Consider the following 25,676-nt stretch of genomic DNA (forward strand, 5'->3'; position numbering starts at 1 on the left):
CAAATCCACAGAGCACTGAGTGCGCTCCTTTGGCTCTTTTGGAAGGCAGGGCAGTGGTCATGAGCACTTCCAGGGAGCTGGCTTTTGGGATGGAGCAGCCAAAATTCCACACCCTCGCTTCACGTGGAGACACAGGCAGTCTAGCCTGGGGTAAAAAGGTCCAGGTCATGTTTTAAGTGGCTTGAGGACACCCAGAGAGTTTGTTAAGTAAACGGCAGAGGAGAGACCTTTGCTTCCTTCAGGATGGGAGAGGACATGCATTTGGTTTTAATATCTGTGTATTTACTGACTTCAGGCAAATGTCCATGCAGATGGCACTGGAGAGGCTCATGCCCCTGGGCTGTGCACTCTCACCTCTCTCCTGACTGCACTTTGGGCTAGAAGGTGGTTGGTGTGATGTTGGTGGTCCCTTGGATGGTGGAAAGGGGAAGGTGACACTCCTGAGCTTTGTAGGGGCACCACTGCTGTGGTACCATGTCCCCACACCTGATAGGTCTTGAAGGGCTATGAAAAATTCCTAATTAAATTAATTTGCTAGGTGATCTAAGTGACACACCTGGATTAGCTGGCTGTTTTACAGTTGAAGGTGATATGCTGCAATGTGATTAGCACAGAGAATGTTACACCAAAAGCAAGTGTCTAGAAAAGCTCTAAAAGTAATTACAGGCTAATTGGATTGCTGGTGATAGCTTATAATAACAATAAAATGGACTTGACAACTGAAAGTCTGCAAAAAGCATTCACAGACAGAAAAATTTGATGTTGGCTTCTCTCTAGTGACCAGCTTTTTAAAATATGTGTGCCAGGGAATTGTGCCCATCACCTGGGAATGGCACATGTCCCATGTGGATGGCTCGCCAGGAGTGCAAGGAATGAGAAGAGCTTGATATGTTTAAAATATCAATTTGTTTTCTTTTCAGGATGTCCTTCCAGTCTGTGCACATCTGTGCTGCATTAGTTTTTCACCGTCCTGCTTTATCTGGGACAGCACTGCCAAAAAACCAAGTTTACCCAATTTTTAGCTACTCATTAAGTTGATCCATGGCTTTCACTAACTGGGGAGGGTTCCTGGGTACCCAGCAGCATTTTAGTGAGGGAGTGAAGGCTCCAATTTACAATCTGCTACATGTGTGCAATTACCCAGACCACCAACGGTGAGAGAAAAATATTAATCCCCAGACTTTTGTTGGTCCCTGTTTAAAATGGTCACATGCCTTTCCCCAGGCCAAGAGCCTCAGGTTTGAGTGGATCTGTGTGTGAGTTTGCAGTAATGGCACATGTCCCAGTGTCAGATATCATCCTTAATTTGTCTGGTCTTCCTTCTGTGAAAGCCACGAGTTTTGAGCCTCAGAGCTCCCCTTCTTGTGAATTTAGGCTTTTGGGAGGGCAGGAGCCTCTGTGTCCATCCAGGACAACCTCCCTCTGCAGGCCTCATGCCAGTAGATTTCCTGTGCTGGAAAAAAGAGGTTCAAAATGGAGATAAACCATGGTCTTTGGAGACTGTGAGGATTAAAATGATGCAGCTCCCTAAACAATCCTTGGTCACTACCAGATTTCCAAGAGCAAATCTCAGCTGTGACGTGTAAACCCCAAATGGTGGTGCAGCCACTGAAAGAATTTCTGTGCATGGTAGCAGAGCCTGCTCTAGCTTGGCATTTATTTTCTGTTATTACAGTTGTATCTCTCTTTGATAAAGCCTGCTTAGCTGCAATTTCAGCTGCCTTAGGTCAACCTTTGTTTTTCCAAGCCCCGGTACGAGTGACTTCAAACAATGATACAGCTTCAACTCTTCTTAGTCTAATTGCCATACTTTTCCAGTTTATTAGTTTCCAAAGGTTGTGCCAAGCTTTTAAAAAAGGTAGACAGGGGAGCCTCGTCTCCTGCTTATGGCTGGCAGGCTGCCACGCTGGGAGGAATATTGCTGGCTGCTCCAGAAAGGGATTAACATGAAGGCATTTTTCTTGACAGTTAATTTTACATATCACAGTCCCCGTGACTACAGAGAGGCAGGGACAAGGGGGCATCCAAAAAAAAAAAAAAAGAAACAAACCCCACAAAACCTCTGCCTCGATATATTACTCAGGTATAAAAACATTTAGAGTAATGAATGAAATCCTAAAGCTGTAAATCTGGAGCTTAAAATTTAGGTGTGTAGCGTGACGGAGAACAATTTAAATCTTTGGCTCTTTGGGAGAGGTGAGACATTTGGACTTCATTTCACAGCCTGATTTTCATTAACCTGCCTCTTAAGAGTCATGAGTGTGAGAAGTTGGATCCTCGGCGCCCTGACAGTGATTTATGGCGATACTGTCAAACCTCAGCACCCCTGACACAAGAAAAACATAATCTGCTGCCATGTGATGGGAAGACACCTTGAAATGCCCCAAAATAGCTGGACTTTTTGGAGGCCTTGAGAGGTCTGAATTGGGTCTGCTGGCAACAAGTTTTGGGCCAGAATCTGAAAAATTTGGGGCTTTCTGTTTCTTCCTTTGTTGTGTTAATGATTTTAAGAGAGGAAGATAAGCAGGATGTGGGTTTATTTTCCTCCAAAATCAGTTTGACAAGAGGGTAGTGGGTCTGGCCTCTCCTTCCCAACACACACTAATTCTTTATCTGGTTTATGTCAATTTTCTTTTCCCACTATGCTGGGGTGTTACTTCACTTCAGTAAAGATATGCCAGTGTGCTAACCCAAAATTTACTCTTTTGTTTCATTTATTGGACTTTTCCATAAACAACATGTTGAGCACTGGGAGGGACGAGGGGGAGGATGGAGAGACACTGGGCCATGGCTTCTCCTTCCTCACTCCAGAACCAGATTCCTGGTTTGAGATCTCAGAGCTGTCTCAGCCCTGCATTCACACCCGGCCCTGCTTTTGCCTGTTGGAGCCCTGGATGCTGAGAATTTTAAACTTTCTGTGCTGAAAGGCACAGACCCTCAAGAGAATGCTGTATTTGACCTGAGGCTGCGGAGAAGGCTTCTAAAATTGAATGATAGAGCTGGTATTAGGGGTGTATAGTTTGAATAGGAGTGTGTAGTATCACAGGGTGGAAAACTTAGAGTTTAAGGTTTTAGAATATAGGAATATATATGGGGCAAGATGGAGGATTTAGGGCAGTGGCTGGTCCTTCTTCTTCACCTTCTTCTTCTTGGGTTTGGGTGTTTGTAATTGGACAGAAAAGTCCACATTGCAGGACATGAGGGATTGGTTATTGGGTTAAAAGTAAAAATAATCCAGGTGTAATTTCTTAATTGGATAATTTAGCCCTAAAAGACCTTGTAGAGAAAGATGGTTAGCCATTTTGTAGAAGGCTGTACAACTCACAACTTGTAAGACCATAATATAGATAAGAAATAATACACATTTGAGCCTGAATATGAAATACTATCTCCAGAGCTTCAATCCCAACCTTGACAGAGGCAGAAAGGAAGTTAAGAACTGACATTTGCCCAGCGTTTTTCCTGCTCTCTGACCTCTCTGTTGTGCTTCCCTCACAGATTATAACGGGAGAGCTCTACCGCATCCACTACCTGAAGGAGAAATCCCGCTCCTTCATCCAGAACCCCTACGTGGCAGCTCTCTACAAGCAAGTGGGCTGCTTTGTTTTTGGCTGTGCCATCAGCCAGTCCTTCACAGACATTGCCAAAGTGTCCGTCGGGCGCTTGCGGCCGCATTTCCTGGCGGTTTGTGACTTGGATTTCTCCACCATCAACTGCGCCAAGGGAGTTTACATCCAGAACTACACCTGCAGGGGGAACGACAGCAGGGTGCAGGAAGCCAGGTGAGAGCCCCTGGCACCAGAGCCAAGGCTTGCTGACGCTAAATGTGGCTTGGGTTTCTCTGTCTGCAATAGAGGATTCGAATCTGAAACTGAGGGTGGGGTTAGTTTGGATGTTAGGATGAAATTCTTCCTTGCGAGGGTGGTGAGGCATGGGGTGGGTTGCCTAGAGAAGCTGTGGATGGATGCCCAATCCCAGAATGCCATCTAGGATGGGGATCTAAACAACCTGGTCTAGTGGAAGCTGTCCTTAACCATAGCAGGGGGGTGGAACGAGCTGGTCTTTGATGTCCCTTGCAGCCCAAAACCATTCTAGGATTCTATGAAATGCTGCTTTTTCTGCGAAGGCCATAAATCCGTTTTCCAGTGGGCAGCAGTTTCCCTTGGGAAGTGTGGTACTCAGCTGAACAATATTTCTTTTCCTTTCTCTTTACTGCTACACTATTGTTTCCCTGAGCTGCTGCTCTCTGTGGGAATTCACCCCCAGAGCTGAGCTCATGGTGAGCAGCCCGAGCTGTCCCGTGTGTCACAGCAGAGCTTCTCCTCAGGAAAGGCTCCACCACACAGGCAGGGCTGCCAGTGCCTCCCCTTGGAGCTCTATCACATCCATCAGATGCCCAATTTTGACTTTGCCAGGGGCACATTCCTCATGCTGCAATCAGGCTTCTGGAGAAGTTGCTCTCTTCTCATTTCTTCAGGGTTTCCCGGTTATTTGAGGCGAGATGATGAGTTATTAGGTTATCCTGGAAATAACTCCTGTCCCCTGAGTAGGCCAGGAAGGGACAAACAATGCAAGCATCCTGTCCATCCGTTTGCTTTCTGCCTCACCAGCAGGCAGGGCGGATAACAGAGGTTTTATAATCAAAGGATTGGGGGTTGCGAGTCCCTCTGCTCTGGCACCCTCAGATGCCAAGTCACCGTATTATAGGGGGAATTGTGATATTGAGGATTGTGCTGGCTGGTTCTGAGCACCTGCTTTGTTTCGCAGGAAATCCTTCTTCTCCGGGCACGCGTCCTTCTCCCTGTACACCATGCTGTACTTGGTGGTAAGTGACCTCACTGAGCTGATTGATCCCCTGTCCCCCATCCCACATTCCATAGCAGTAATGGCAGGATGAGCCTTGGACATGGGAAGTTGGCTGGTAAAGAAGAGTCTGAGCTGTTGGTGGGAAGATCCTCCCTCAGCTGCTGTTGTGGTTTTTAGGACAGAGACTCCTGGGATGATAACTGAGCTGTGTGTGTGCAGCTTTGGGATGTGGCCAAGGTGGCAATTAAATCCAAATCCTGCTACATTTGTGGATGGCCTGTTTGCACACTGAGGAGAGTTTGGGGCAAGGCAGAATGTTTCATGGATGGAGGGGCAGGATGTGCTGCATGGCCATGTCAGGAGGTGATGCCTGGTTCCGAAATGTGCCAGCAGAGCAGGTGGAGCAGCCTGGTTCCGGAGGGGAGGGCTGGGACTTGTTTTCCTTTGTCAGTGAGAAATGGCTCTGCCCTTCCTGCGCCTGGGCTGGGGCCGGGGTGGCTGCCAAGGTGCTTCCTGCTAGGACTGCAGGAGGCAGCGCTGCCCACACGGGCTGGACACACACACACACCCTTCTGAGGGGTTTGTGCCTGGTTTTCCTCTTTTGCAAGTTATTTATTTCATAAAAAATCAGGTTTTGTGTTGCTTTTAAGATTTGTGCTCCTCCTCCGTCCCTGGTAATCTTGGATTTGCAAGCAGAGGAACAGCACTGCACTGATAAAAACATGAAACATGAGCTTTTATCTATCAGCAGTGCTCCCCCCATCCCTTACCCTCTAGAAAGATAAGTGGCCACTGCTCCCTCCAGCCTTTTCAGCCTTGGATCCCCTTCCCTGTGACAAACTCCTGTAACTGAATCACTGGGCTTTCCAGGCAGTTGTGGGCGGCGTATTAAATTCTTTCTTTGTTTTCCCTCTTATTTTGTTCTTGGAAAACTTCTGAATTTCTCCAGCGACTGTTTTGGCTGTTTCCTCCCAGTTATTACAATGAAGAGCCGCCTTGGTGATGCTTCACAGGAGGCTCAGCCTATCATAAAGCTTTCTGAGCTGAGTTTGGAAGCCATCGCTCACAAGGGCAGTCATTTATTTCTGGGGAGGTCTCTGGGCAGTCAGATAAGTCAGCCCTGAGGTATTTTCAAGCCCAGCATCTGGGAACAGCAAGGACTGCCGGTCCCTATTAAGGTGGTGATGGCTTCTCTACCAGGGCTTGACCTATTTGCTGCAGGTTTCTGGACAAACTTTCTTTTTTCGTGTGTTTTCTGAAACTCCAGGACTTTTGGAGCAGGTGAGAAACAAATGGGAATATAGAGCTTGGGGGGCAGAGACCCCAAAACTGCAGAGTGCATTCCAAGTTCCCACAGGATGCACAGAAAACCTGCAGGGCTCATTTCTCATTGCTGCTTTGCACCAGTGCCTGCTGCCTGATGTTGTTTTTAACTTTGCAGCAGGCTTTAGAAGTGGTGTTTAGCTCCTGTGTGATGCCTCAGGTCTCTTTGCTGCCCTTCCCTGTCCCCATATAGGAGCACTTGAGCTGTCAGCACTCACCAGACTTTGCCCCACACTCCCCAGGACAACAGGCTGTTCCACTTGCCCCTCTCTATGCAGGGGACAATCCCTTCTAAATTATTTTATTTTTAATTTTCACCTTGTCCCAAAACTGTGATATGGCTGGTAGCAGACTCTGCCTGACCAGCTGTCCAGTTGCCTTGTGTCTTAAGAAGTCAGGAGAAATTACATCAAGTATTTGGTGATCAATTGAAGGGAGAAAAAGGCAACTTGAGACAAGACAAGTGAGTCAACAATCTTAAGGCTCTCTTCCACCTAAATGATCCAGTGATTCCAGCTTGTCTAGCAGCACCCTGCTCTCCCATCACTCCAGTTCCCTGGTCACTGCCAAAGCCTGACAGAGAAATCTCATAGAAAAAGGGAGGCAGAAAATCTGACACATTGGAGAGGCTGATAATAACAAAAAAATAATTACAAGAAAAAGGAGATTATAGTAAGCCAGAGGGATTTTATTTGATGCAAGATAAACCCTGCTGTCTTGCCCACCTCAATGAATGAGTTGGGGTTTTGAAAGCCTGCTTAGAAACATGGCATTCACCATGCCGGTGCCTGCAGGAGGTGTGTTTGATGGGTTTAATCAGGGAACCACCTCAATCAAGACAAAACGGGTGCTCCCCTGTTCCTGGGAAGTGAGGGCTGTGCTGCAGCAGGTTGCTGCCTACACTTTGGATAGCAGCAGTGTGCCAGGAGCTGCTGCAGAGCTGGGGGATCTGTGGGGCTGAGCGTGTCCTGCAGAGGCCTGGCAGGTCAGCCGTGTCCCGAGCGTGTTCCTGGTTGAACAATACCTCATATTTCAAGGATAAGTCACTTCCCGCCTTTCCTGGCATTCCCTGGCTTCGCTCTCGGAGCCCATTCTGAATTAAAATGTTTTCAAGTTTGCTTCACCTGGTGGAGACGGGTGCCAGAAAATTCCAGTCAGGCTGTGAGAAGATCCATGGATTCCCACGCACCCCGCAGGGCTTTGCCTGCAGCCTGGGGCTGGATTTGTCCAGAGGTTTGGTGTGCAGTGGCTGAGTGACCACAGCTTCCCCATTTCCTGGCACAGCAGCAGAACCCTGTGCTATCCATGGGCTCCTAGCAGGAAAACATTCATAGATGCCAAGCCCTGGAGGGCTTTGAGGGAAAAGTCCCAGGGAAAGGCACTTGCAACACAGTGAAATCCTCTGGGATTTAGTTCTGAATGCTGACACCTCAGGGCTAAGTTTCTCGCAGCCTTCTTGTCACCAGGAATACTCAATTAACATCAGGCCTTTGTATAAAAAATTTAAAAGGGGAAATAACTCTTGGGTAATCCTCTTTGTCCTAATTTTCCTTGCTTTGTTACCCCTTGGCTGAGTGAGCTGTAATATGTATTTATAGCAGGCTGAGGAAAGAGGAGGTATGGAACAGCTTATTCCATGCAGCCCTCTGGAGCTGACCCACACCTCTTTGTCCCGTTTCTGTGGATGTGGGGGAGTCTTTGCAGGGAGCAGTGGATGCTTTCCTTCCCCTGGAGCATGTGAGACCATAATGCTGATTTATTTGCAGCATGAAGTTGCCTGAAATCACACAAAGGGCGCAGAAAAGCTAAATTTAAATATCAGGAAAGTTGAATTAATATCCCTCAGTAACATTGGCTAATTCTGGATAAAATGCAAGCAAACCTTGTGTATTTAATATGTGTCAGTGGGTGAGGAAGAAGGCTTCAGAATGGGTTGTGGTGAGTTCTGCTGGTGTAAATGGAAAATGAGAGATGGTGCTGGGTTTATGTGTCAGGGGAGTGTGAGGCTTCTCCCTGGAGCTCCTTGCTGAAGGGTGGAGAAGGTGCCCTGGTACAGCTGAGCAGTGATGTGCCCTAGTGAAGGAACCTCTGTGGTGGTTGTGGACTTGGAGTTGAGTTTAGTGGTGACCTAAGGAAGAGAATAAAATGGAATTAAATCAGAGGCCAAGGCTGAGCTGTGAACTGAGCTGCTGGGGATATTTCTGGTGGAGTGAGAGGGTGCCGTGCACTCAGCAAAGGCAGGGAAGAGGCAAACAGCACAGGTTGAGAGGTCTTTGCCCATCTCCTGTCTTTCCCTTGTGGCCAGCTTGGTGCTAAAAGCCAAATTCTGCATTCCCCAGCCTCCAGCTGGCTTTGTCCAGCCAGGGCAGTGCATTACACTGGGATGAGTATGGGGTGGGGAGGTTTTGGCCCTGTAGCACTTTGGGTACCACTCTGCTTGCAGATGGGGCTGGAGAGGGAATGGTGCAGGAATGGAGAAGGAGGTCACTTGGGGTCAGACAGCCAGGAACAAGCCCAGCTGTTTCCCAGAAGGAAACTCCAGGTGTGCCTGAGGGGGTGATGGAGTCCAGCCCTGCAGGAGGAGAGCATGAAGGGATTTCTGGAGAGCAGAAAGCCCCGGGAGGCTGAGGGGTGCTGCTCTGAGCCTGTGTCCCCTGCCAGCTCCTCCTGGCTTTGCTCAGAGGCTGTGTGTGGCTGTGGGCACTCCCCAGCAGCCCTGTGGAAGTCCCCTGGCACAGGAAGAGTGATGTGACATCCCTCAAGCCATCTGCTTTGTGGTAACCCAGCCTCTGCCAGGAGACAGCGGATGGGAACTCCAAATAACTCCCACTCTGTGTGATCCCATTTCTCCCACGTTGCTCCTGTTGGTGCTCCTGGTTTTTGCTGCCCTGTGATGATCTGTGGTGGAAATAACCCTGGTTGTGGTCTTGCTCTTCCACCCCCTCCTGGGAAGGGCTCCATTCCAGCTCCACATTCCCATCCAAATCTGTCAGTCTGTAGCAGGCAGCATTTCAGATTTTCTCCCAGGAGAAAAAAAACAACAAACCAACCAAATGAAAAAAACCCCACCAAAACAGCAAAAACACCTTCATAAGCAGATTTGCAGATAAATTTCCAGGAACTTCCCATTTCTTGGTAATAGCACTAATTCCTGCATTAGGGAAATTCTGATCCTTTCAGCCCCTAAATTCTTCTTTCACTTCTTGACCTTGTCGTATTAACTGGGTTTTTCTTTCATACCGAGGGCAGAAGCAAAGTTTGGAGTACCCCAAGTCTTACCTTAAAAGTATTGAGGTGATCCTGGTGTTTGAGAGCAGCTTTTCTAACACTGCATGCTCATAAAATGCCTGTGGAATAGGAGGAGTGCTGTTATGCTTTTTTTTTTGTCCTTCTGAATGGGGAATAAAGAGCAGTTTTTCCATGGCCTTTATTGTGGCAGTAAAAGGAACTCAGTTGAGCTCCTCACACTGGTGTTGCAATGTCTGAGGAGCACAGGACTAAACCTGTGGGTTTTAGTTTTCCAAGATACACAGTTGTGGGTGTGAGTTGGGTGCTGGAGACTTGGGGGACACCCAGCACATCCCCTATGGTGCCACACTGCTTTTTGCTTCTTTTCCAGCGCTGAAGATTGCACAGGAGGGACACAGTTCAGCCCCAGAAGTGCCTACTTTATTGTATCTTCAAACTTGCTGTTTGCTTTTTATTGCTAATTTTTAATTGATACTTTGCACCCTCACCTCTAGATTACTTTTTTAGTCCAAGCTTGTGGGGTGGAAAGATTTGAGAAGATGTCCAGACTGTGCAAAAGTGACTAATGTCAGATTATACAGCAGCAAATTTCCTTCTTAAGTGATTTGATGGGACAAAGACAGAAGGTTAAAATAAGACATCAGGTTTCAAGTCTTCTTGGTAGAACTGAGAGTGATGGTTTATAATATACAATACTTGGAGATATTTTTGCTCTGTAGCAGCAGCAGCACACTGGAACCTGAGTTTTGCACTGTCACCTGGGCTGAGTTGAGGCGCTTGAACATGAAAACAGAATCATGGAATGGTTTGGGCTGGAAGGGACCATGGTGTGGGGTGTGGGGTGTGCTCCATGGGGCCGTGGCTCCGTTCCCAGGCTTAGGCTGGTTTGCAGATATATTCCTCAGAATCACCATGTGCATTAGCCAGCACTGAGCTGTTCTGGTGCTGCTCCCTTCCATGTTAATTGGCTAACAATTTGGATAATTTGGAGCATCTGCTCCATTCAGACAATGTGATGTTTCATTTCTTCTGAAGAGCCCAGTGTGTGTTCTTTCCATAAAGGGGCAGATACAGTGTTTATGCAACAGCCAAACATACTAAATTGGCCAAAATTATGCTTCCCCCTTATCAGCTTCCCAGTTCTGCTTTTACAGGTCATTTTATGCTTTTATGTTGTCATTAAGTTATTTGTGGTTTCAGGGAACCTAGTGAGAGCTTCATCCCCTTTCATATCAAGGCAGTGCAAACTGCTCCGGGTGTGTAAAAGGGATCATAAATGGGGAGTAAACCCTTTTGCATTCCTCTGATGTAGCACAGCCCCTTGAAGGACAGGGGTCTGACTCTAGTGCTGTATTTAGGAGCAGAAATGGGGAGTAAACCCCTTTGCATTCCTCTGATGTATCACAGTCCCTTGAAGGACAGGGATCTGACTCTAGTGCTGTATTTAGGAGCAGAAATGGGGAGTACTCCCCTTTGCAGCCCACGGGGTCTGACTCCAGTGCTGCATTTAGGAGCAGAAATTGGGAGTAAATCCCTTTGCAGCCCACAGGGTCTGACTCCAGTGCTGCATTTAGGAGCAGAAATTGGGAGTAAATCCCTTTGCAGCCCACGGGGTCTGACTCCAGTGCTGCATTTAGGAGGAGGCAGAGCAGGCCCGGGCTGCAGAGGCCGAGCAGCATTTGCCAGGCACTTTCACACCCTTTGAGCCTGACTGCTCCCCGAGCCTGGAGGCTCCTGGGCGTCCCTCCCTCCCTCCCTCCCTTCCCACAGCCTTCCTCCCTGCCTCATCCCCGGCAGGAGCTGCTGTTTTCCTGCCCTCTCTTCCCGCCCAGCTTCCCCGTTCCCACAGGAACCGGCCGTGCCCGGTCCCGGGGCGGAAGCGGGCCCGAGATAGTCACGGCAGGGCCACAATGTCTGCCTGACATCACCCCAGAGCCCTCCTCTCGGCTGGGTCAGGGCTTTGCTTGGCATTCCCACCCAGGGAGGCAATTCCCAGGCCGTGCAGAGGGGCAGCTGCTCTGTGTTTCCCTCAAACCCTGGGGCTCGGGAGGGGAAACATGATGGGAGAGTGTTGGAGGGTGGCATTGTGCACATTGTTGGTGGTTGTGGCCATGTCTGGCAGTTCTCAGGATGGCTCTGAAGGTTTAGCATGCTGTATGGATGCTTCTTTTCCCTCTGAGAGATGGTATGAGTCCTAAATATCCCAGATTTGGGACTTTGGTTTTGTTATGTTTAATAATGCTGGGGAGGAATTTCTTTACTGGGAAGCCATGCTGTGTGGAGGCTGAAGCAGAGCTGGGGTGCAGGGGGTCCCAATCCCCTGTTTCTGGCTCACTGAGGAAGGGCTGTGCCCATCCACATCTGTCCTCATCCCCTCCACGGGTTAACAATCCCTCCAGAGGCCGCACAGGTGCAAAGAGCATCCTTCCATTTTATCATCTCCCCCTCCTTGAGCCACAGGGCCCCACAGCCACCCCCACTGCTGCATTTTGGGCAAATTTGTGCAAACTAACTCAACCTTTTTTTGTTTGTTTGTTTCCCTCTCTTGCCACAGTTCTATCTGCAGGCCAGATTCACGTGGAAGGGAGCCCGGCTGCTCCGTCCCCTGCTGCAGTTCACCCTGATCATGATGGCCTTTTACACCGGGCTGTCCCGCGTCTCCGACCACAAGCACCACCCCACCGACGTGCTGGCAGGCTTTGCACAGGGAGCCCTGGTGGCTTACTGCGTGGTGAGTGGGGGAAATGGGCAGGAACAGTGCTGGGAAGCTCCTGGGGTCTCGGGTTGTTGGTTCTTAATTACTGCCCCGAGATGTGCAGGATGTCTCTGTTTCTGCCCGTGCAACTGAAGAATGAATCAGAGCTCTTCACTTTTTGGTCTTGAAGTTGTTTATTAATTATTATCTATAAAATTTTCTTTCTGCCCAGCCGAGATCTGCTCAGCAGGGCAGCCACAGGCACTCTGACCGCCCCAGAGGCGGTGTTGTCTTTTTATACTACAAACTACGTATAACATATTTACACTTAATTCCCAATACCTATCACCTATGTTAGACAGTGCACTTCTACTCTAAACCGATCCCAAAGTGCCAACATCACTTCAGAAAGTGGAGAACAAGAAGAAGAAGAAAGGCTAGACACACCCTGATTCCTCCATCTTGTCCCCATAACCCCCATACCAAAAATCCTAAAATCTACATTTTCACCCTGTGATAATTTTATTATTATACTATTTAAACTTCTGTGACTTTCAGGTCCTCATACAAAGCTGGTAACTTGCTCCAGGGGTCACAATCAAACCCACAGGTGTTCTGGGCAGCATGCCAGGGTCTCTGAACCCCTCAGCGGGGTCCTTGGCAACTCTGGACATCCGGAGGGGTGCATTGAGTTCCGACACTGGGGGGAACAGCAGGGCCTTTGCAACCCCACCAGTTCAGCTCAGGTGGTTCCCTGTTACAGCTGGGGATGTGGTGAGAGGCTCCAAAGGCTTGGTCCAGGCAGCTGGGGGCACTGAAAGATATTCAGCCAAGGGAAGGTGTTTCCCTCTCCACCAGAAGCTTTGGCAATTCTCAGTGGCACTCAGCTGAACAATATTTCTTTTCCTTTCTCTTTACTGCTACACTGTTGTTTCCCTGAGCTGCTGCTCTTGGTGGGAATTTATCCCCAGAGTGAGTGTTCTCAGTTAGGCTTCTTAGCAAGATTTTCCACCAGGAGCTGAGCAGAGAGTCTGGGGTGCTTGGCATTATGGCTCTTACACACACAGTCCTTCCAAAAACTGCTATCTCCCTGACATGGGGAGGTGGCTGATGGCTGATGGATTTTCAGGGGGCGAAAGGGCTCTTGAAAAAGTGGCCAACAAAAGCTGTGCCCATTTCTCTTCAGCTGCTGGGCTGGTTCTTGTGCCACTTGCTCTCCAAAGGGTGACATGATTGCACAGCCCTGTAACTCAAAGTGACACATGCAGATGTTTTAAGTTGGCAGGATGGGGGGGAACCAGGTGAGGCAGCTGCCTCAGACAAAAAGAAGCTGGGGACTGTGGTGGTTTCTGTGTCTGTGTGAACTCCCCAAAAGCAAGATTTTAACAGCTCACCACTTTTTGTGGGGGTTTTTGTTGGGTTTTTTGTTTGGTTTTTTTTTTTAACTGTTCTAAAAGTAAATCAGTCTTGGGAACAAGAAGTTAAGTTCACCAATATTGCATTTTGCAGGGAGAGAAAATAGGTTATTTATGTACTTCCCACTCATTGATAATATTCCAAAGCCAAAACAAAAATGTCATTGTTGGGACATTTTCATGCAGTATTATTAACTCTGTGAGCAGTAGCTATTGGGTTTTGCCTTTGCCTGGTGCCCACATCCCATGCAGGGCTGGCAGATCCCGAGGGGGAGGTGGGAGAAGTGTGTGTCTTTGTGGTGGGAAGTGGGCTGACAGGCACAGTGTGGAAGGGGAGTGGGGAGCAGGCAGTGCATCCCTGGGTCCCAGCAGTGGTTCCAGAAGGACAATAGCTCTCCGGATGGAGCTTGGGATGGGTGTCCGGATGCTTCCTGGCTGGGACAGAGAGCAGCAGGCCTGGCTGTCCCCTCCCAGCCCTCCGGCAGCTGGGAGCTGTGCTGGGAAGGGGAGGCTGTGGCAGGGCTGGGATGGTTTTCCTGTGTCATAGGAAGCAGCTGCCTGGAGTTTCCCAGGCAGGCTCGAGTTTGCCTGTGAGTCTGGGGCAGCCTGAGCTGCTCTCCCAGCCCGCAGGAGGAAGGAGCAGTTGTGTCTAAATGCTTTGCAGGAATGTCTCAGTAACCTGGAACATCTCAGGGCAGAGTTTGAGCCCAGCCCTTGTCCCATTCCATCAGCCTGCAGAGAACCATCAGTGTACTGTTCTCCAGAACCTGGCTTTGCTGGTGGGAGTCTTTGCCTAGTAGGGCCTAGTAGACTTTCCCCCATTTTGGGAGGTGGCAGCAAGGGACAAGAGGAAGAGTCATCCCAAATCACCCTAGAGTTTGCACTGAAGGAGCAGTTTAGGAGCTTTTTGTCAAAATTCCTGGTATGTCCTGGGGGTTCTTGCCCAGCTCCCCTGCACAGGCTGCTCTGAAATGGAGGGACCTGGAGACTCATCACCTCCCACCCTGGGTGCTCCCAGCCACCCCTTCCCCCAGCAAAGCCTTCAGGGTCCGCCCTGGTGATAGCCAAGGGCTGTAAAAACACCACAGTTATCAGGCCATAATTTTCAGTAGAAACCAGTTGTGGATTTCATCTCCAAAGCCTGCCCGAGCTTAAACCCAGGTCGTGCTGCAGCAGACACGTTTGTCTTTCAGTGCCTGAAATAACAAGCAAAAGACATTAATGTCAAGCACTTCCAGCTGATGAAACATTCAGACATGGAGCCAGGGTGAAATACAACGAAGATTTCTCAAATAGAAATAGTTTCTCTGCGCCTTGCAGGCAGCTTGCTGTGTGTTGTGTGGTTTATGTCTCATCTGAGGGAGAGGGAGAAGAGGAGATGTCAGGAGGACATGCTCCCAGTGTTGCTCTGGTTAGCTCAGAGGAGTTGTTTTAACCTCTCTGTATATGATTAAAAATTGCTTCAATAGGATGAAAAGTAATAGGAATTGTTAAGTGGGAATGTGAGATACTGGCTTAAAATGCTCTCAGTCTTCTCCCATCAAGTTTTCTTTATGGGTGGAGAGCACCTTCTACAGGAAATGGAGCTAATCCAAGTGAAAAACTTAGCACGTTTATTAGTCCTTTTTTGTGTTAAACAGTTCAAGCATTAGGAGGATTTAACACACTTTTAACCCCCAAAGATCACGTTTCATGATTCCTATAAATGTTTATATAACCTCCAGCCATGTTAAAGTGAAATACAGTTTAAAGAGAAATTAAACCCCTTAACCAGCCTTTCAATGAAACTTGAAAAGCAGCACAGTAAAAGCAAAAATACCCAGGATGACACTCCACCATAACTCATTCCTGTCAAAAATAAGGACCAGACTCAAAGCAATCCCCAGATGCTTCTTGCACTCAGCAATCCCCTCCCATAAATTGATTTGTCATGGCTATCTTGGTGCAGAAGTTGGACACCTTTTTGATTGAATCCAGCTCTCAGAGGTGGATGAATGAGTGAGATGGCACCAGAAATGCACCAAACCAGACAAATGGGGGGTTGCAGTTATTAACAGCCCAAAATAAAACCAGTGCCAGAGCAGTTCAATGTAGTTTTACACTGGGATGCTGCAGCAAGGGGCCAGACTCCAGCTTGTGATCCTCGGGAGCATCAGCTGGATCCTGTTATTTACCCAAACATACAAAGGCTGCCACTTGGATGCCCTGTAAACAACTTTATCAGCTCTGTTACACAACCAAACAACCAGAAACCAGCACATACATCAAGAAAAGAACTGTTTTGTACATCAGCTCCTTCTCTGCTTTTCCACAAAGCAGCACCAGCTCAGCTTCCTTCATCCCTGGTTAGAGTTGTAGGATTAAATTGCTGCGTACAGCAGCTTTGCTGGCTGTCCAGCTTGAGCCTTATCTGCTGTGCTGATAGGGGCTTCCAAAAGTTATTTGCAAGGACAACTTGACCTGCTGCACAAGGCTGTGGGTGGTTAGAAAACGTGGAGATGCAGGTAGACCAAACCTTTGCTTTCTCCCTGTCTTACCCAGCCTGGAAGTCGTAATCTAATATTATTTCTTTAAACACCTTGGAATTATTTTTTCCCCTGATTTATCTGGGTGATTAAATGTTGCATTTGAGTGGTGTGGGAGAAAAAAATCAAATGTACTGCTGATTGCTACAGCCATGTGCTGCTCATCCTGGTATTACAGCTCAGCAGACCCATGGCTTCTGTTGGGATTATTGGGGTTTAGGGCTTTCTGAGATGAGCTGTCACACTTGGGCTGGCAGGGACAGTCAGTGGCAGAACGGAAGTTTGGGGCTGTGGCCCCAGGTGACAAAATGATGAATCCTTGCCACTTCTAGCTCCATCCAGAGGATCTGGCTGTCTGACTCTTTTCCCTTCTGGCACAGGGCTGAGGTTTGGCAAGGGTGAAAGTGCCCCGGTCCTGGAGGACTGATAAGCTTCATGCTGCTGCCAAAGGAGGATGTGGAAGTTTCCTCCCAGCACTTTGTTTCTTATTGTGTTGCTGCCTTCCGAAATTGCCAAGCACTGGCTTTTTCGCATCCGGGAGAGGGGTTACATCACGGAATATTTAGGAAGAAGGAGTCAGGAATAGATTCTCCTCTCCTTAGCCTTTGGCTTCCACCAGACCCCAGCTCTGTACTGGTGCCTTGGTGGGGCATGAGGAGCATGGCTCACCATTGACTCACTGCTGATAGCTTTTAACACAGTTTTAACTTGAAAGCTTTTAATTGCCTACCTGATGTCTGGCTGAATGAATTGTTTCACTGACTCCATCCCTGAAACCACTGAGGATGAGTCAGGCCAGCCCTTTGGAGACCTTTGTTATTTTATTGGAGTGCAGGCCGTGGATCTGTTTCCTGGCTTTTCAACCCATTCAGCAGAGGTCTGGATGTTGCACTTGGTGATGACGCAGTGAGAAATCAAGTTGTCCTCTCATGTTTTTACAGTTTTGTGAGGTCTGAGCCTTTTCCTCTGCTGTACAGAAAGGTGGTAGCAGGCGCTTGGGATTTCACAGCTGTTACAGGCAGGCATTCAAAAAGTGCTATTTTTGCAGCTTAAAGATGTATATATATTCCGTAAACCAACTTTTTGCACAAACCATCACCCACTGTGGCTAAGTTTGCCTTTTCCACTTACTCCTGCAGGTGTTTTATGTCTCAGATCTCTTCAAGCCCAAAACAAAGACTTGCCTGCCTCCACCTCCCATCCGGAAGGAGATCCTTTCACCTGTGGACATCATTGAGAGGAATAATCATCACAACATGGTGTAGAACTTCGAGGAATCAGATGGGTGTTGTATTTTAAACTTTTTTTTTTTTTTTCAAAAAAAAAAGTGACTGCTGACAGCAACTACCTGCTGCTCTCAAATCTCATCAGACAGTAGAATGTAGGGAGAGACTTTCTTGCCCGACCAGTAAAGTCTTACTCTGTGGTCTTTTCAACTTGCGACATTTGGATGAAAGGGGTGGTGGTGGTCAACTAAGGCAAAGGTGACAATGAAAAAGGAAAAAAACAAAACCCACACTACACAAAATGCCGAACAAACAAAGAGAGGTGCCGGAGTTCTGGATGTGCAATTGGTTTGAGTGTTCATGTTGTAGTGAACGCCAAATTGTTCCCAGCCCAGTGAACACTAAGGGATTTTTGGAAAGCTGGCCATCCTAGGTTTTTTTCGGACTACGAAGATTTCCAATGCCTGCGAGAAAAAAAACCAACTCATGACTAAATTGTATAGCACTACGTATGAGCACTGAGTCAAGACCTGGGATTGGTTCATAAGAGTTGCTTTTTTCTCTTCTTGATCCTAGTTTATTTTTGCCTCCTCTCTTCCATACTGTGACTTAATTTAGAAGAAGCTTGCCCAGTCCATGGTCTCCGAAGGGTCTCTGCTCTCTCTGCTCACACTAGACGCCTTTAACGAGCGGCCCAAGACGCGCAGTGAGGCCGGAGATCTCCCTCCTCCGCACAGAGAAGCCACATTTCCTCCTCCCCGCTCGCTCCCTGCCGAGGGCTCATCCCACCCGAGCCCTCCTAAATGAAAAGAGCATCCTCCACTTCCCAGCCCCTTCCCCCAGAGAAAAATCCCAGCAGGTTCCATGCGCGCCTGCCCGCGGGAGCCGCGGTTTGCGCCGGGGGAGCGGCGGCTCTGCCGAAGACTCGTTCAGTTCGCACTACGACCCCGGGGCTGAGTCCTGGGGAAACTTATTCTGCAGTTTTGGGACGGGCTGCTGGGCGGCACGTCCCAGCCTGGGTGTCAGTCGGTTTGTGCATCCCCTCCTCTCCTCCTCATCCTCCTCCTCCCTGGCCACCCCAGGGTGCGCCATGGCAGTACCAGGTCCTGTGCTCCGCTGGGTCGCTCCGGTGGGAAATCAGCTGTGCCTCTCTCGGGTGTGATGATGGCATTTTTTTTTTTGCCCAGAAGCCACAGGTGCTTGGTTTGCAGCCCTTCCACGAAGCGCATTTGCAAAGGGATCCCGCAGAACACGCAGAACAGCCATTTGCACATCCTTCTCACAGAATCCGTCCTATCATTTCAACTTATAGCAAGCTATGATTTTTTTTTATATTATAAATATTATATAAATAATGTATAAAACCTTAAAAATTAACTATGTAAAATATTATTTCTGAAACAATTTTAGATATATCCACTATGACTATAAACTGTGTCCTGACCTGTGTTATTTACATTTTGCTGCTTAAAAAAGCATTGAATTAATTTTTTTATAGTCGACTAAAATATTGTAGTTCTGTGGTAGTAATATTTTAATGAAAATAACTACAATTAGAGACATTTGTATAAAAAAAACATATTAAATTGTCTGTATTTTTGTAATGTTCCATTTTGTAAAGAGAAGAATATTCAAAGACTTTTGTAGAATACAAAATTGAAGTTTGTATCTGCGAAATTATTGCTGTATAAATGTGCTTTTTAAATAAAAGCTCATAACACAACTAAACATCCTGGTGCAAGCTGCATTCTGTCTTTGGGTTGCCCTTTCCCTAACGGAAAAAGAGGGTCCTTGCCCAGTGGGACAGTTGAAAGTGTTATGTGGATGTTGGGTGGCATTTGGGGATGTGATGGTACAGGAGGGCAGCTGGATAAGAAGGACCAGATGCTATTTTTGATGGGAGTGATGAGAAGGTTCCACCAGCTCCTGGCTTGGGGCCACTTGTGGGTTTGCATGGATCTTCTCTTTTCTATGTCCAGTCTTAAAGCAAATCTCATTTTACTGAAGGCATCCCTTTTACTTTAACAATCTTATGAGATATAAAGAAATATTATGGAAGTAAAATAAGGTCTGAAGAGCCACAGCCCAGCGGCTGGTCTTCCTGGACAACCCCTGGCCTAGGAGGGCTCCCAGCTATGCTCTGCTCAAACACCTTTCCCATGAAAAGCAGGCACTTGGCAGCTGAACCAAACTCTTGCAGCTTGCTGGGTTGCAAACGTAGGTGGGACAGGAAAGAAGAAAAAAGAAAAAATCGCACAACAACATGTGCTCAGAGAGGCACATGTGCTCAGCACACAGTTATGAGGCAGCCTGGATTTTTTATTATTGTTTTCAATTTTTTTATTATTGTTTTTATTTTTTTATTATTGTTATTTTCCTCCTCCTACAGAGGCAAATGAACTTGTTGGTGGTGACACACGGTCAGAGCCGCGTTTCGACCACTCCTTGAGCGAACCACATCAGCGAGATAACACGGCACAGAAATAATATGCAAGAATGCATGACAGGAAGCAAATACCACATCAAACTGCAAAGAAAGAGCAGGTGGAAATTAAGCCAGCAGAACTGAGCTAGCACTTGCTATTATTATCCTAATTAGGAGTAAAATTTTATTACGCGTGGAAAAACTTCGTAAACCCGCACCTGTCCCAAATGCAAAGGGCGTTTTCATGGTGCCACGTGTGATCTGAGCCTGAGTGTTTGGAGGTTGAGTGTGTTGCCGAGGTGAGACTTCAGCTTCAGGGCAATGGCTGTGAGGACAGACAGGCTCTTAATCCCCAGTTTATCTCCCAAATGCATTGCCTGGGTGTAAGTACCCCCATGGGAGGAGGAAACACTGCTCTGTCTGCCTGTGGAGCCCTGCCTGTGCAGAGCCAGCCCCAGTGCAGCAAGCACCGGGCTGAGAAAAGTGTTTGCTTGCATCTTCACCCCAGCAACTTGGAAAAAGGCAGGAATACAGATGTCTGGGGGAAAGAGGAGGGCTTGGAGAAGGGTCAGAGGGGAAGCGGAACAGGAGGTGATAAGAGCCTGGGCAGGGCAGCAGGGCTGGCGAGTCATGGGATCTCACTCAGGATGTGTGGGTCAGCCTGGAGAGAGGGAGAAAAGACCATGGATAAACCAACAGGGTTGAACTCTATAATGTGGGGCTGGGCATCAGCAGTGCCAAGTCCTGTTTGTGGATGGTTGAGCGATGGTCGTTTCCTCCTCTGCTTCCTGCCCACCTCTCCCATGCTGTCCCATTCCATCCCATCCTGGGGAGGGTAAGGGCAGCTTTGCACAACCGGGTGGAACTGGGGCTCACCCCTACTCACTGCCTGGGGACTAAGAGAAGTGATCATTTCTGGCAGCACGGGTGGAAAAGGCAAGGTCCATGGAGATCTCTGGGCTAGCCAAGCACAGAGGAGCGTTCCAGTGCTACAGGAGGAATAAGGACCAATTTTAAATGAGCATTTCAGTGAAACCCCACAGGGAAGTGAAAGCCAAAGGAACAGAGTTGCAGGCACCGCAAACCATGAGTGTGGTGACAGGATGTATCTACTGCCACAGCTTCCTGAGGGGCAGGAAGAAAGAGAAAATAAATAGGTGAAATGGAAAAAAACCCAAACCCAAATCCACATGGGTGCTGACATCCTGAGGCCACCACTCTCTGCAGTGTCTGCAGGTGCAGCTGGAGCTTGCACCTTGCACTGCTGTGCTGCTTGGTCCTTCCTGCTGGGATGCTGAGCAGCCAGGACACTTTGGTGTTTGCATGCTGCCTCTCTCTGCAGCTCTCCGGAGGAGACAGACGGGTGCACAAACCCAGATGCACTCATGCAAACAAGACATGTTGCTGGAGCCCGGGGCCGGGTGCTGTTTGCAGCCTTTAGTGCTGCAAACACCGGGCTCTGCTCATGCTGATGCTAATCAGGGGCTGCGGAGCACCCAGCTGTCTGCCTTTGATGCTGGGGCTCGGCTGGCAGAGCCTCTCTGCACAAGGGGACGTTCTGGTCAAACCTGTCTTTTTTTGCACTGGGACCGGTTGAACACGTTTTCAAAGGCAGGGATTCGTGTGTGCACCTGACTGCCATGGGAGCAGGTCTTTTGTTCCAGGGGAAGGGAGGTTTACGCAAGCCCCAGGTCCGGCTGTGTCTGGGTGCACCTAAACAGCTTCACTCAGCATGAATGCCTTGGCAGCCTGCAGAGGCTGGAGCTGTTGTACTTCTGCTCAATGATTTTCGGATATGAAGCTCTCAATCAAGGGAGGGGGAGGGAGGAGATTCGCCCCACAAGCAGAGACCTGTTTTTCTCATGCTCCAAGCCTGCCTTGTTTTGGGTGTCCGAAGGTTTCACCCAGCTCTTCGTAAAGCCGAAACCAACGCTCATCCATGGAGCCAGACGATGTGTTGGGCTGAGGTCCTGCTGCACAGGAGGGCTGGTGTCAAGCCCACATCCATGGCTGGGGTGCAGCACTTCTGTCCCTGGAGCCAGCGCCCCACTTCAGCTGCATTTCCCCCCCCCCCCATCTTTGCCTTGACACACCCCATGCCTTCATCCACCGTTCTCCTCTCAAAAGGCAAGCAATTCCTCCCTTGTGTTTATTTTTTCCTCTGGACACCAGATCAGAGGTTCAGATTTTTAGGAATGAAGTGAATCACTTGCCTCCTGGCTTCTGTAAACATGGTCCATACACCTGCCCTCAGATAGGAGCTACTGCCCATCTCCTCCAGACGTTCCTACCCTCATTCCCTTGCTGCCAGGTGATGCTCTGGGCACAGCCCTGACTGCTCGGATTACCCAGCAAAACCCAACACAAGCTGTCACCTTCACTGGAGGAAGCACAAGGTAGAAAACAACCTCCTGTTGACTCAGAGGAGGGGGAAAAAGACACACAAACAAACCCCAAAACCCAACAACTTTCAATTATCACCTTTGCACGCCACCCCCACTGGCACCAGCCGGAGCAGGAGTGCCTGCATTAGCTTGTCTCGAGTTACAATTTCCTCGGGGCACAGACTACACCTATGTGTGTGTTTGGGTAATAATGATCCGACTGGTTGTGATGAATCCACGCCCCATCCTATCTGTAGCTAGAAGGGAGCGAAGTCACCGGGATCATCTCCCAGTTTCCTTAGAAAGTCTCGTTCTGCGAGTTCCTGCCACCGTGACGGCACCTCGCAGGCAGCTCTACTTTTAATATATAGTGCTGTGGCCTGCTGGAGCATTTAATTCTTGTCTTGAACCCAGAAAAATAACCGTCTTGGCTTCTTTATCTATTTTTTCCCCCAATTTAGCAAGAGGTGACTCTCAGAGCTGAATTTTGGTGAAGTGCAAGGCTGCCCGGTCATTCAGCACTGGTGGCAAAGGGCTGTGGTGTCCGAAGGCATGAACTCTGCAGGGTTTGATCTGACTTTGTGCAGAGGGTTCATAACCAGCAGGAACAATGGGCTGCTATTGAAGAAAAACACCTTTCAGTGTTTGCACGGGTCAGCAGAAAGCTGAGGAACAGAACCACCAAAACACCAAACTGTGTACACAGGCATCCACGGATGGGATGAATGGGAATTGTGGTGGATTCAGCTCGCTCCTGAGGTCTTTGAAATTATTCAAAATATACCAAAACTTGAAATAAAATGTGACTTCTCTTTCCCACCTGAAAAATGGATGAATTGAAACAAAGCCATCTGTGCATTTGTACAGGAGCTGGTGTGAAAAGCTGGGCTTTCCCACCATGCTTTGACATCTCCATTTCCAGGTGTGTGGTGTGAGTGCATGTAAGCTGAGGTCAGCCTGAGATATAAATTAAATAAAGGAGCATTTAATTCTTGCTGGGCTGATCTTTCCCCTGGAGAAACACCATGAATGGAACAGAAAGAATGGTGCTGTTTCAATAAGGAACTCAGAAAGAAAATAAAACGTTAAAAAGAGAATAAAAACTCTTTTTATGCAAAGAAGAAAGGGAGCCAAATCTCCTGTGAGCACCATCCTTTCAAAGGGATCTGCCTTCTGCACAAGTGCATAATTTGCTTATTTTCAAAGAAATTTTACTGATGTTGAAGGCAAATTAATAACACTACCCCAGCCTCCCAGGGCTTGTCTGAACAAGAAAAGTTGTTAATGTTTAATATGAGGTAAAATTTTAATCCGTTTCATTAAACTGAGTAGATATTCTTAGTCCATTTTTAAGCAGGATTAATCGTGTTTACCTCAAGTCAAGTAAGCACAAGTATAATGTCAACTGATACAAACCTTGCTTAAATTAAAGGAAGAATACTACCAAGGCTTAGGGGAGGGAAAAGCCTGCTGAAGTTTTTATTTAAAACAAAGAAATGGGGATTTTTTTTTTTCTCTTTACAAGGTATTTCTTTCCATGGGAAAACAATAAAACCCAGAAAAAGTCTATGAAAGTTTTGCTTGTAAATGATGAGACGATTGCAGCTGAAAAAACACTGCTTAATTCAGGAGAGTTAATTCTTTTCAGCAGGGCCAGCCTAAGCTGAGTGGACCTAGGGGAGTCTGGGCCTGCTTGGCTTAGCAGTTCCAACTCACCCATCTAAGAGGCACCAACAGTGCCCATCAACAAATTAATGATGCTCCAGCCCTCTCTCAGGAATCATCCAGCAGCTCTCAGATTTAGCTTTGTAGCCTATGGCCAAGGTACTGCAAGTCCTTTAGGAAGAAATCCAGGCTCAATGTGGAGGTGCCAGATTAAAAGGGATTTACCACATCCCTCGGCCAGCTGTCCCACCAGCTCGTTGGCCTCACTGTTCAACAAAAATATGTTAATTCTTCCCTTGGTTTTCATTAGTAACTGCTTTTGTGTTCCCATGCCCCATATCCCTTTCCTTTTATTTATCAAAAAAAACCCAAACAAACAAATAAACAAAAAAAACCCACAAAAAAACCAAAAAATGAAATTTTTTTTTTATTATTAAACTGTGCTATTTTCCCTGGTTAACTTTTCAGGGGGTTTCCTCACAAACAATGCTTCTCGCTTTAAAACTTGCTCAGGTTTTTTGCTTCCCCTACAAGAACATAAGAAATGCTGCAAGTAAACACAAAGTCAGCGTGGGAGGGACCAGCTAGGGACAAATTTTCCTTTGTACAAGCAATTAAGAAGGAACACCTTCTGCTTGTAGGTCAGATTTAATCTGATGCTCTTCTAGAGGAGATTCCTTATGGGGTCTTACGCCCTCCACCTTCCAGGCCCTGGGGGAATAAAGGCTTGAATAAAGAATTCACCTTCCTTCAGTCAGGCCCTTTATCTGCTAGATCTGGGGGTGCTTCTGAGCTCAGGGTACCCCTGAACAGCAAATAACCCTCCCCATTCTTTGTTTTCTGTAGTTGCAGAAAAAGCCCCTTTTAAAAGTGAACATTAATGACATCCAATGTGTAAGATGAGTTTCACCAAGCAGTGTTGAGGGTGGGCAGTGTTTCCAAGCTAGTGTGGGGTGGGATAAATCACTTTGTACTTGGCATAAATTAGGTAGGACACTGTTAGGCAGGGAAACTGGGCCACTGTGAGTTAGGGAGGCTGCATTTAGCATAAATCTTTGAGGTTTGGAGGTGACTCCTTGGGGTGATGTGAAGCTGCAGGGTTAAGTCATGGAAAGTAGGTTCTGTGTGGATTGACAGGTACCTTAAAACTCACACAGCACAGCTGCCTCTAACCACCTCAGCTTTCCAAAGGAGCTTCAAAGGACCTGGAAGTTACCTCTGTGCTAAATTCTTGCACTGCAGCTGATGTTCCTGCAGAGACAAATGCAGATGTGACCTTGCAGTGAGCGCAGAGCAGCACCCTGGGCTGAGGGTGAATAAACTGCACGGGCACCAGCGAATGCCAGCTGAACACAAGCCTGCAGGACATTTTCCACCCACCCCGTGCTGCCAGGCCGGAGGGGTGAGGGGAGGGATGCTAAACACAGGGTTACCTCTTCACTTTTATTTCTTATGGGCAAAACATTCAAATAACTGTGCGCCTGCTCCCTGCCTGAACTGGCATGAAAATAGGAAGACAATTGCCTGGCTGAGCTCTTGGAGGAAGATTTGAATAAAGCAGGCAAGTTTACTGCAGGCACTACGCCATTCATGTCTTATCTTGCTGCGAAGCTCTGGGTTAGGCACCCAGCAGGTGGATTAACTGTTCAGGGGAAAGACATGGAAAGCAGCTTTCCTGCAGGGCAGGTCTCCATCCAAATGAGTCCGAGGCAGCGTGGATTAGTGCTCAAAGTGCTGAAGGAGCTGGCAGAGCTCCCTGGGAGCGAGGGGAGGTCAGCACATAGCGGGACAGCCCTCGCCAGGCTGGCACCTCTGCTCGCAGCCAGGGGCTGAGCCTCCCAAAAACACACATTGTGCTTTAATGGCAGCCTAACACAAACACTGCCAGCGCAGGACCTGTAATGAGCTTCCAGTTTGCCTCAGGACGTTTTCTCCCAATTTGGTTGTATTTATGAGCAGCTAT

The 25,676-nt window shown here is 48.0% G+C and overlaps 1 protein-coding gene across 1 annotated transcript in view; it reads left to right on the forward strand.

The window, feature by feature from the left end:
- The window catches only part of PLPP3 (phospholipid phosphatase 3), a 45,012-nt gene extending 26,045 nt beyond the window's left edge, over window positions 1-18,967 (forward strand). The window contains exons 3-6 of the mRNA XM_066555833.1: window positions 3,499-3,782; window positions 4,768-4,825; window positions 11,933-12,109; window positions 17,153-18,967. Coding sequence (XP_066411930.1) covers window positions 3,499-3,782; window positions 4,768-4,825; window positions 11,933-12,109; window positions 17,153-17,278 — 645 coding nt within the window. The 3' untranslated portion in view covers window positions 17,279-18,967. The remainder of the gene's footprint in view (window positions 1-3,498; window positions 3,783-4,767; window positions 4,826-11,932; window positions 12,110-17,152) is intronic.
- The last annotated feature ends 6,709 nt before the right edge of the window (window positions 18,968-25,676 follow it).

Source organism: Molothrus aeneus, chromosome 9 (assembly GCF_037042795.1).
Source record: "Molothrus aeneus isolate 106 chromosome 9, BPBGC_Maene_1.0, whole genome shotgun sequence".
NCBI classification, from domain to species: domain Eukaryota; kingdom Metazoa; phylum Chordata; class Aves; order Passeriformes; family Icteridae; genus Molothrus; species Molothrus aeneus.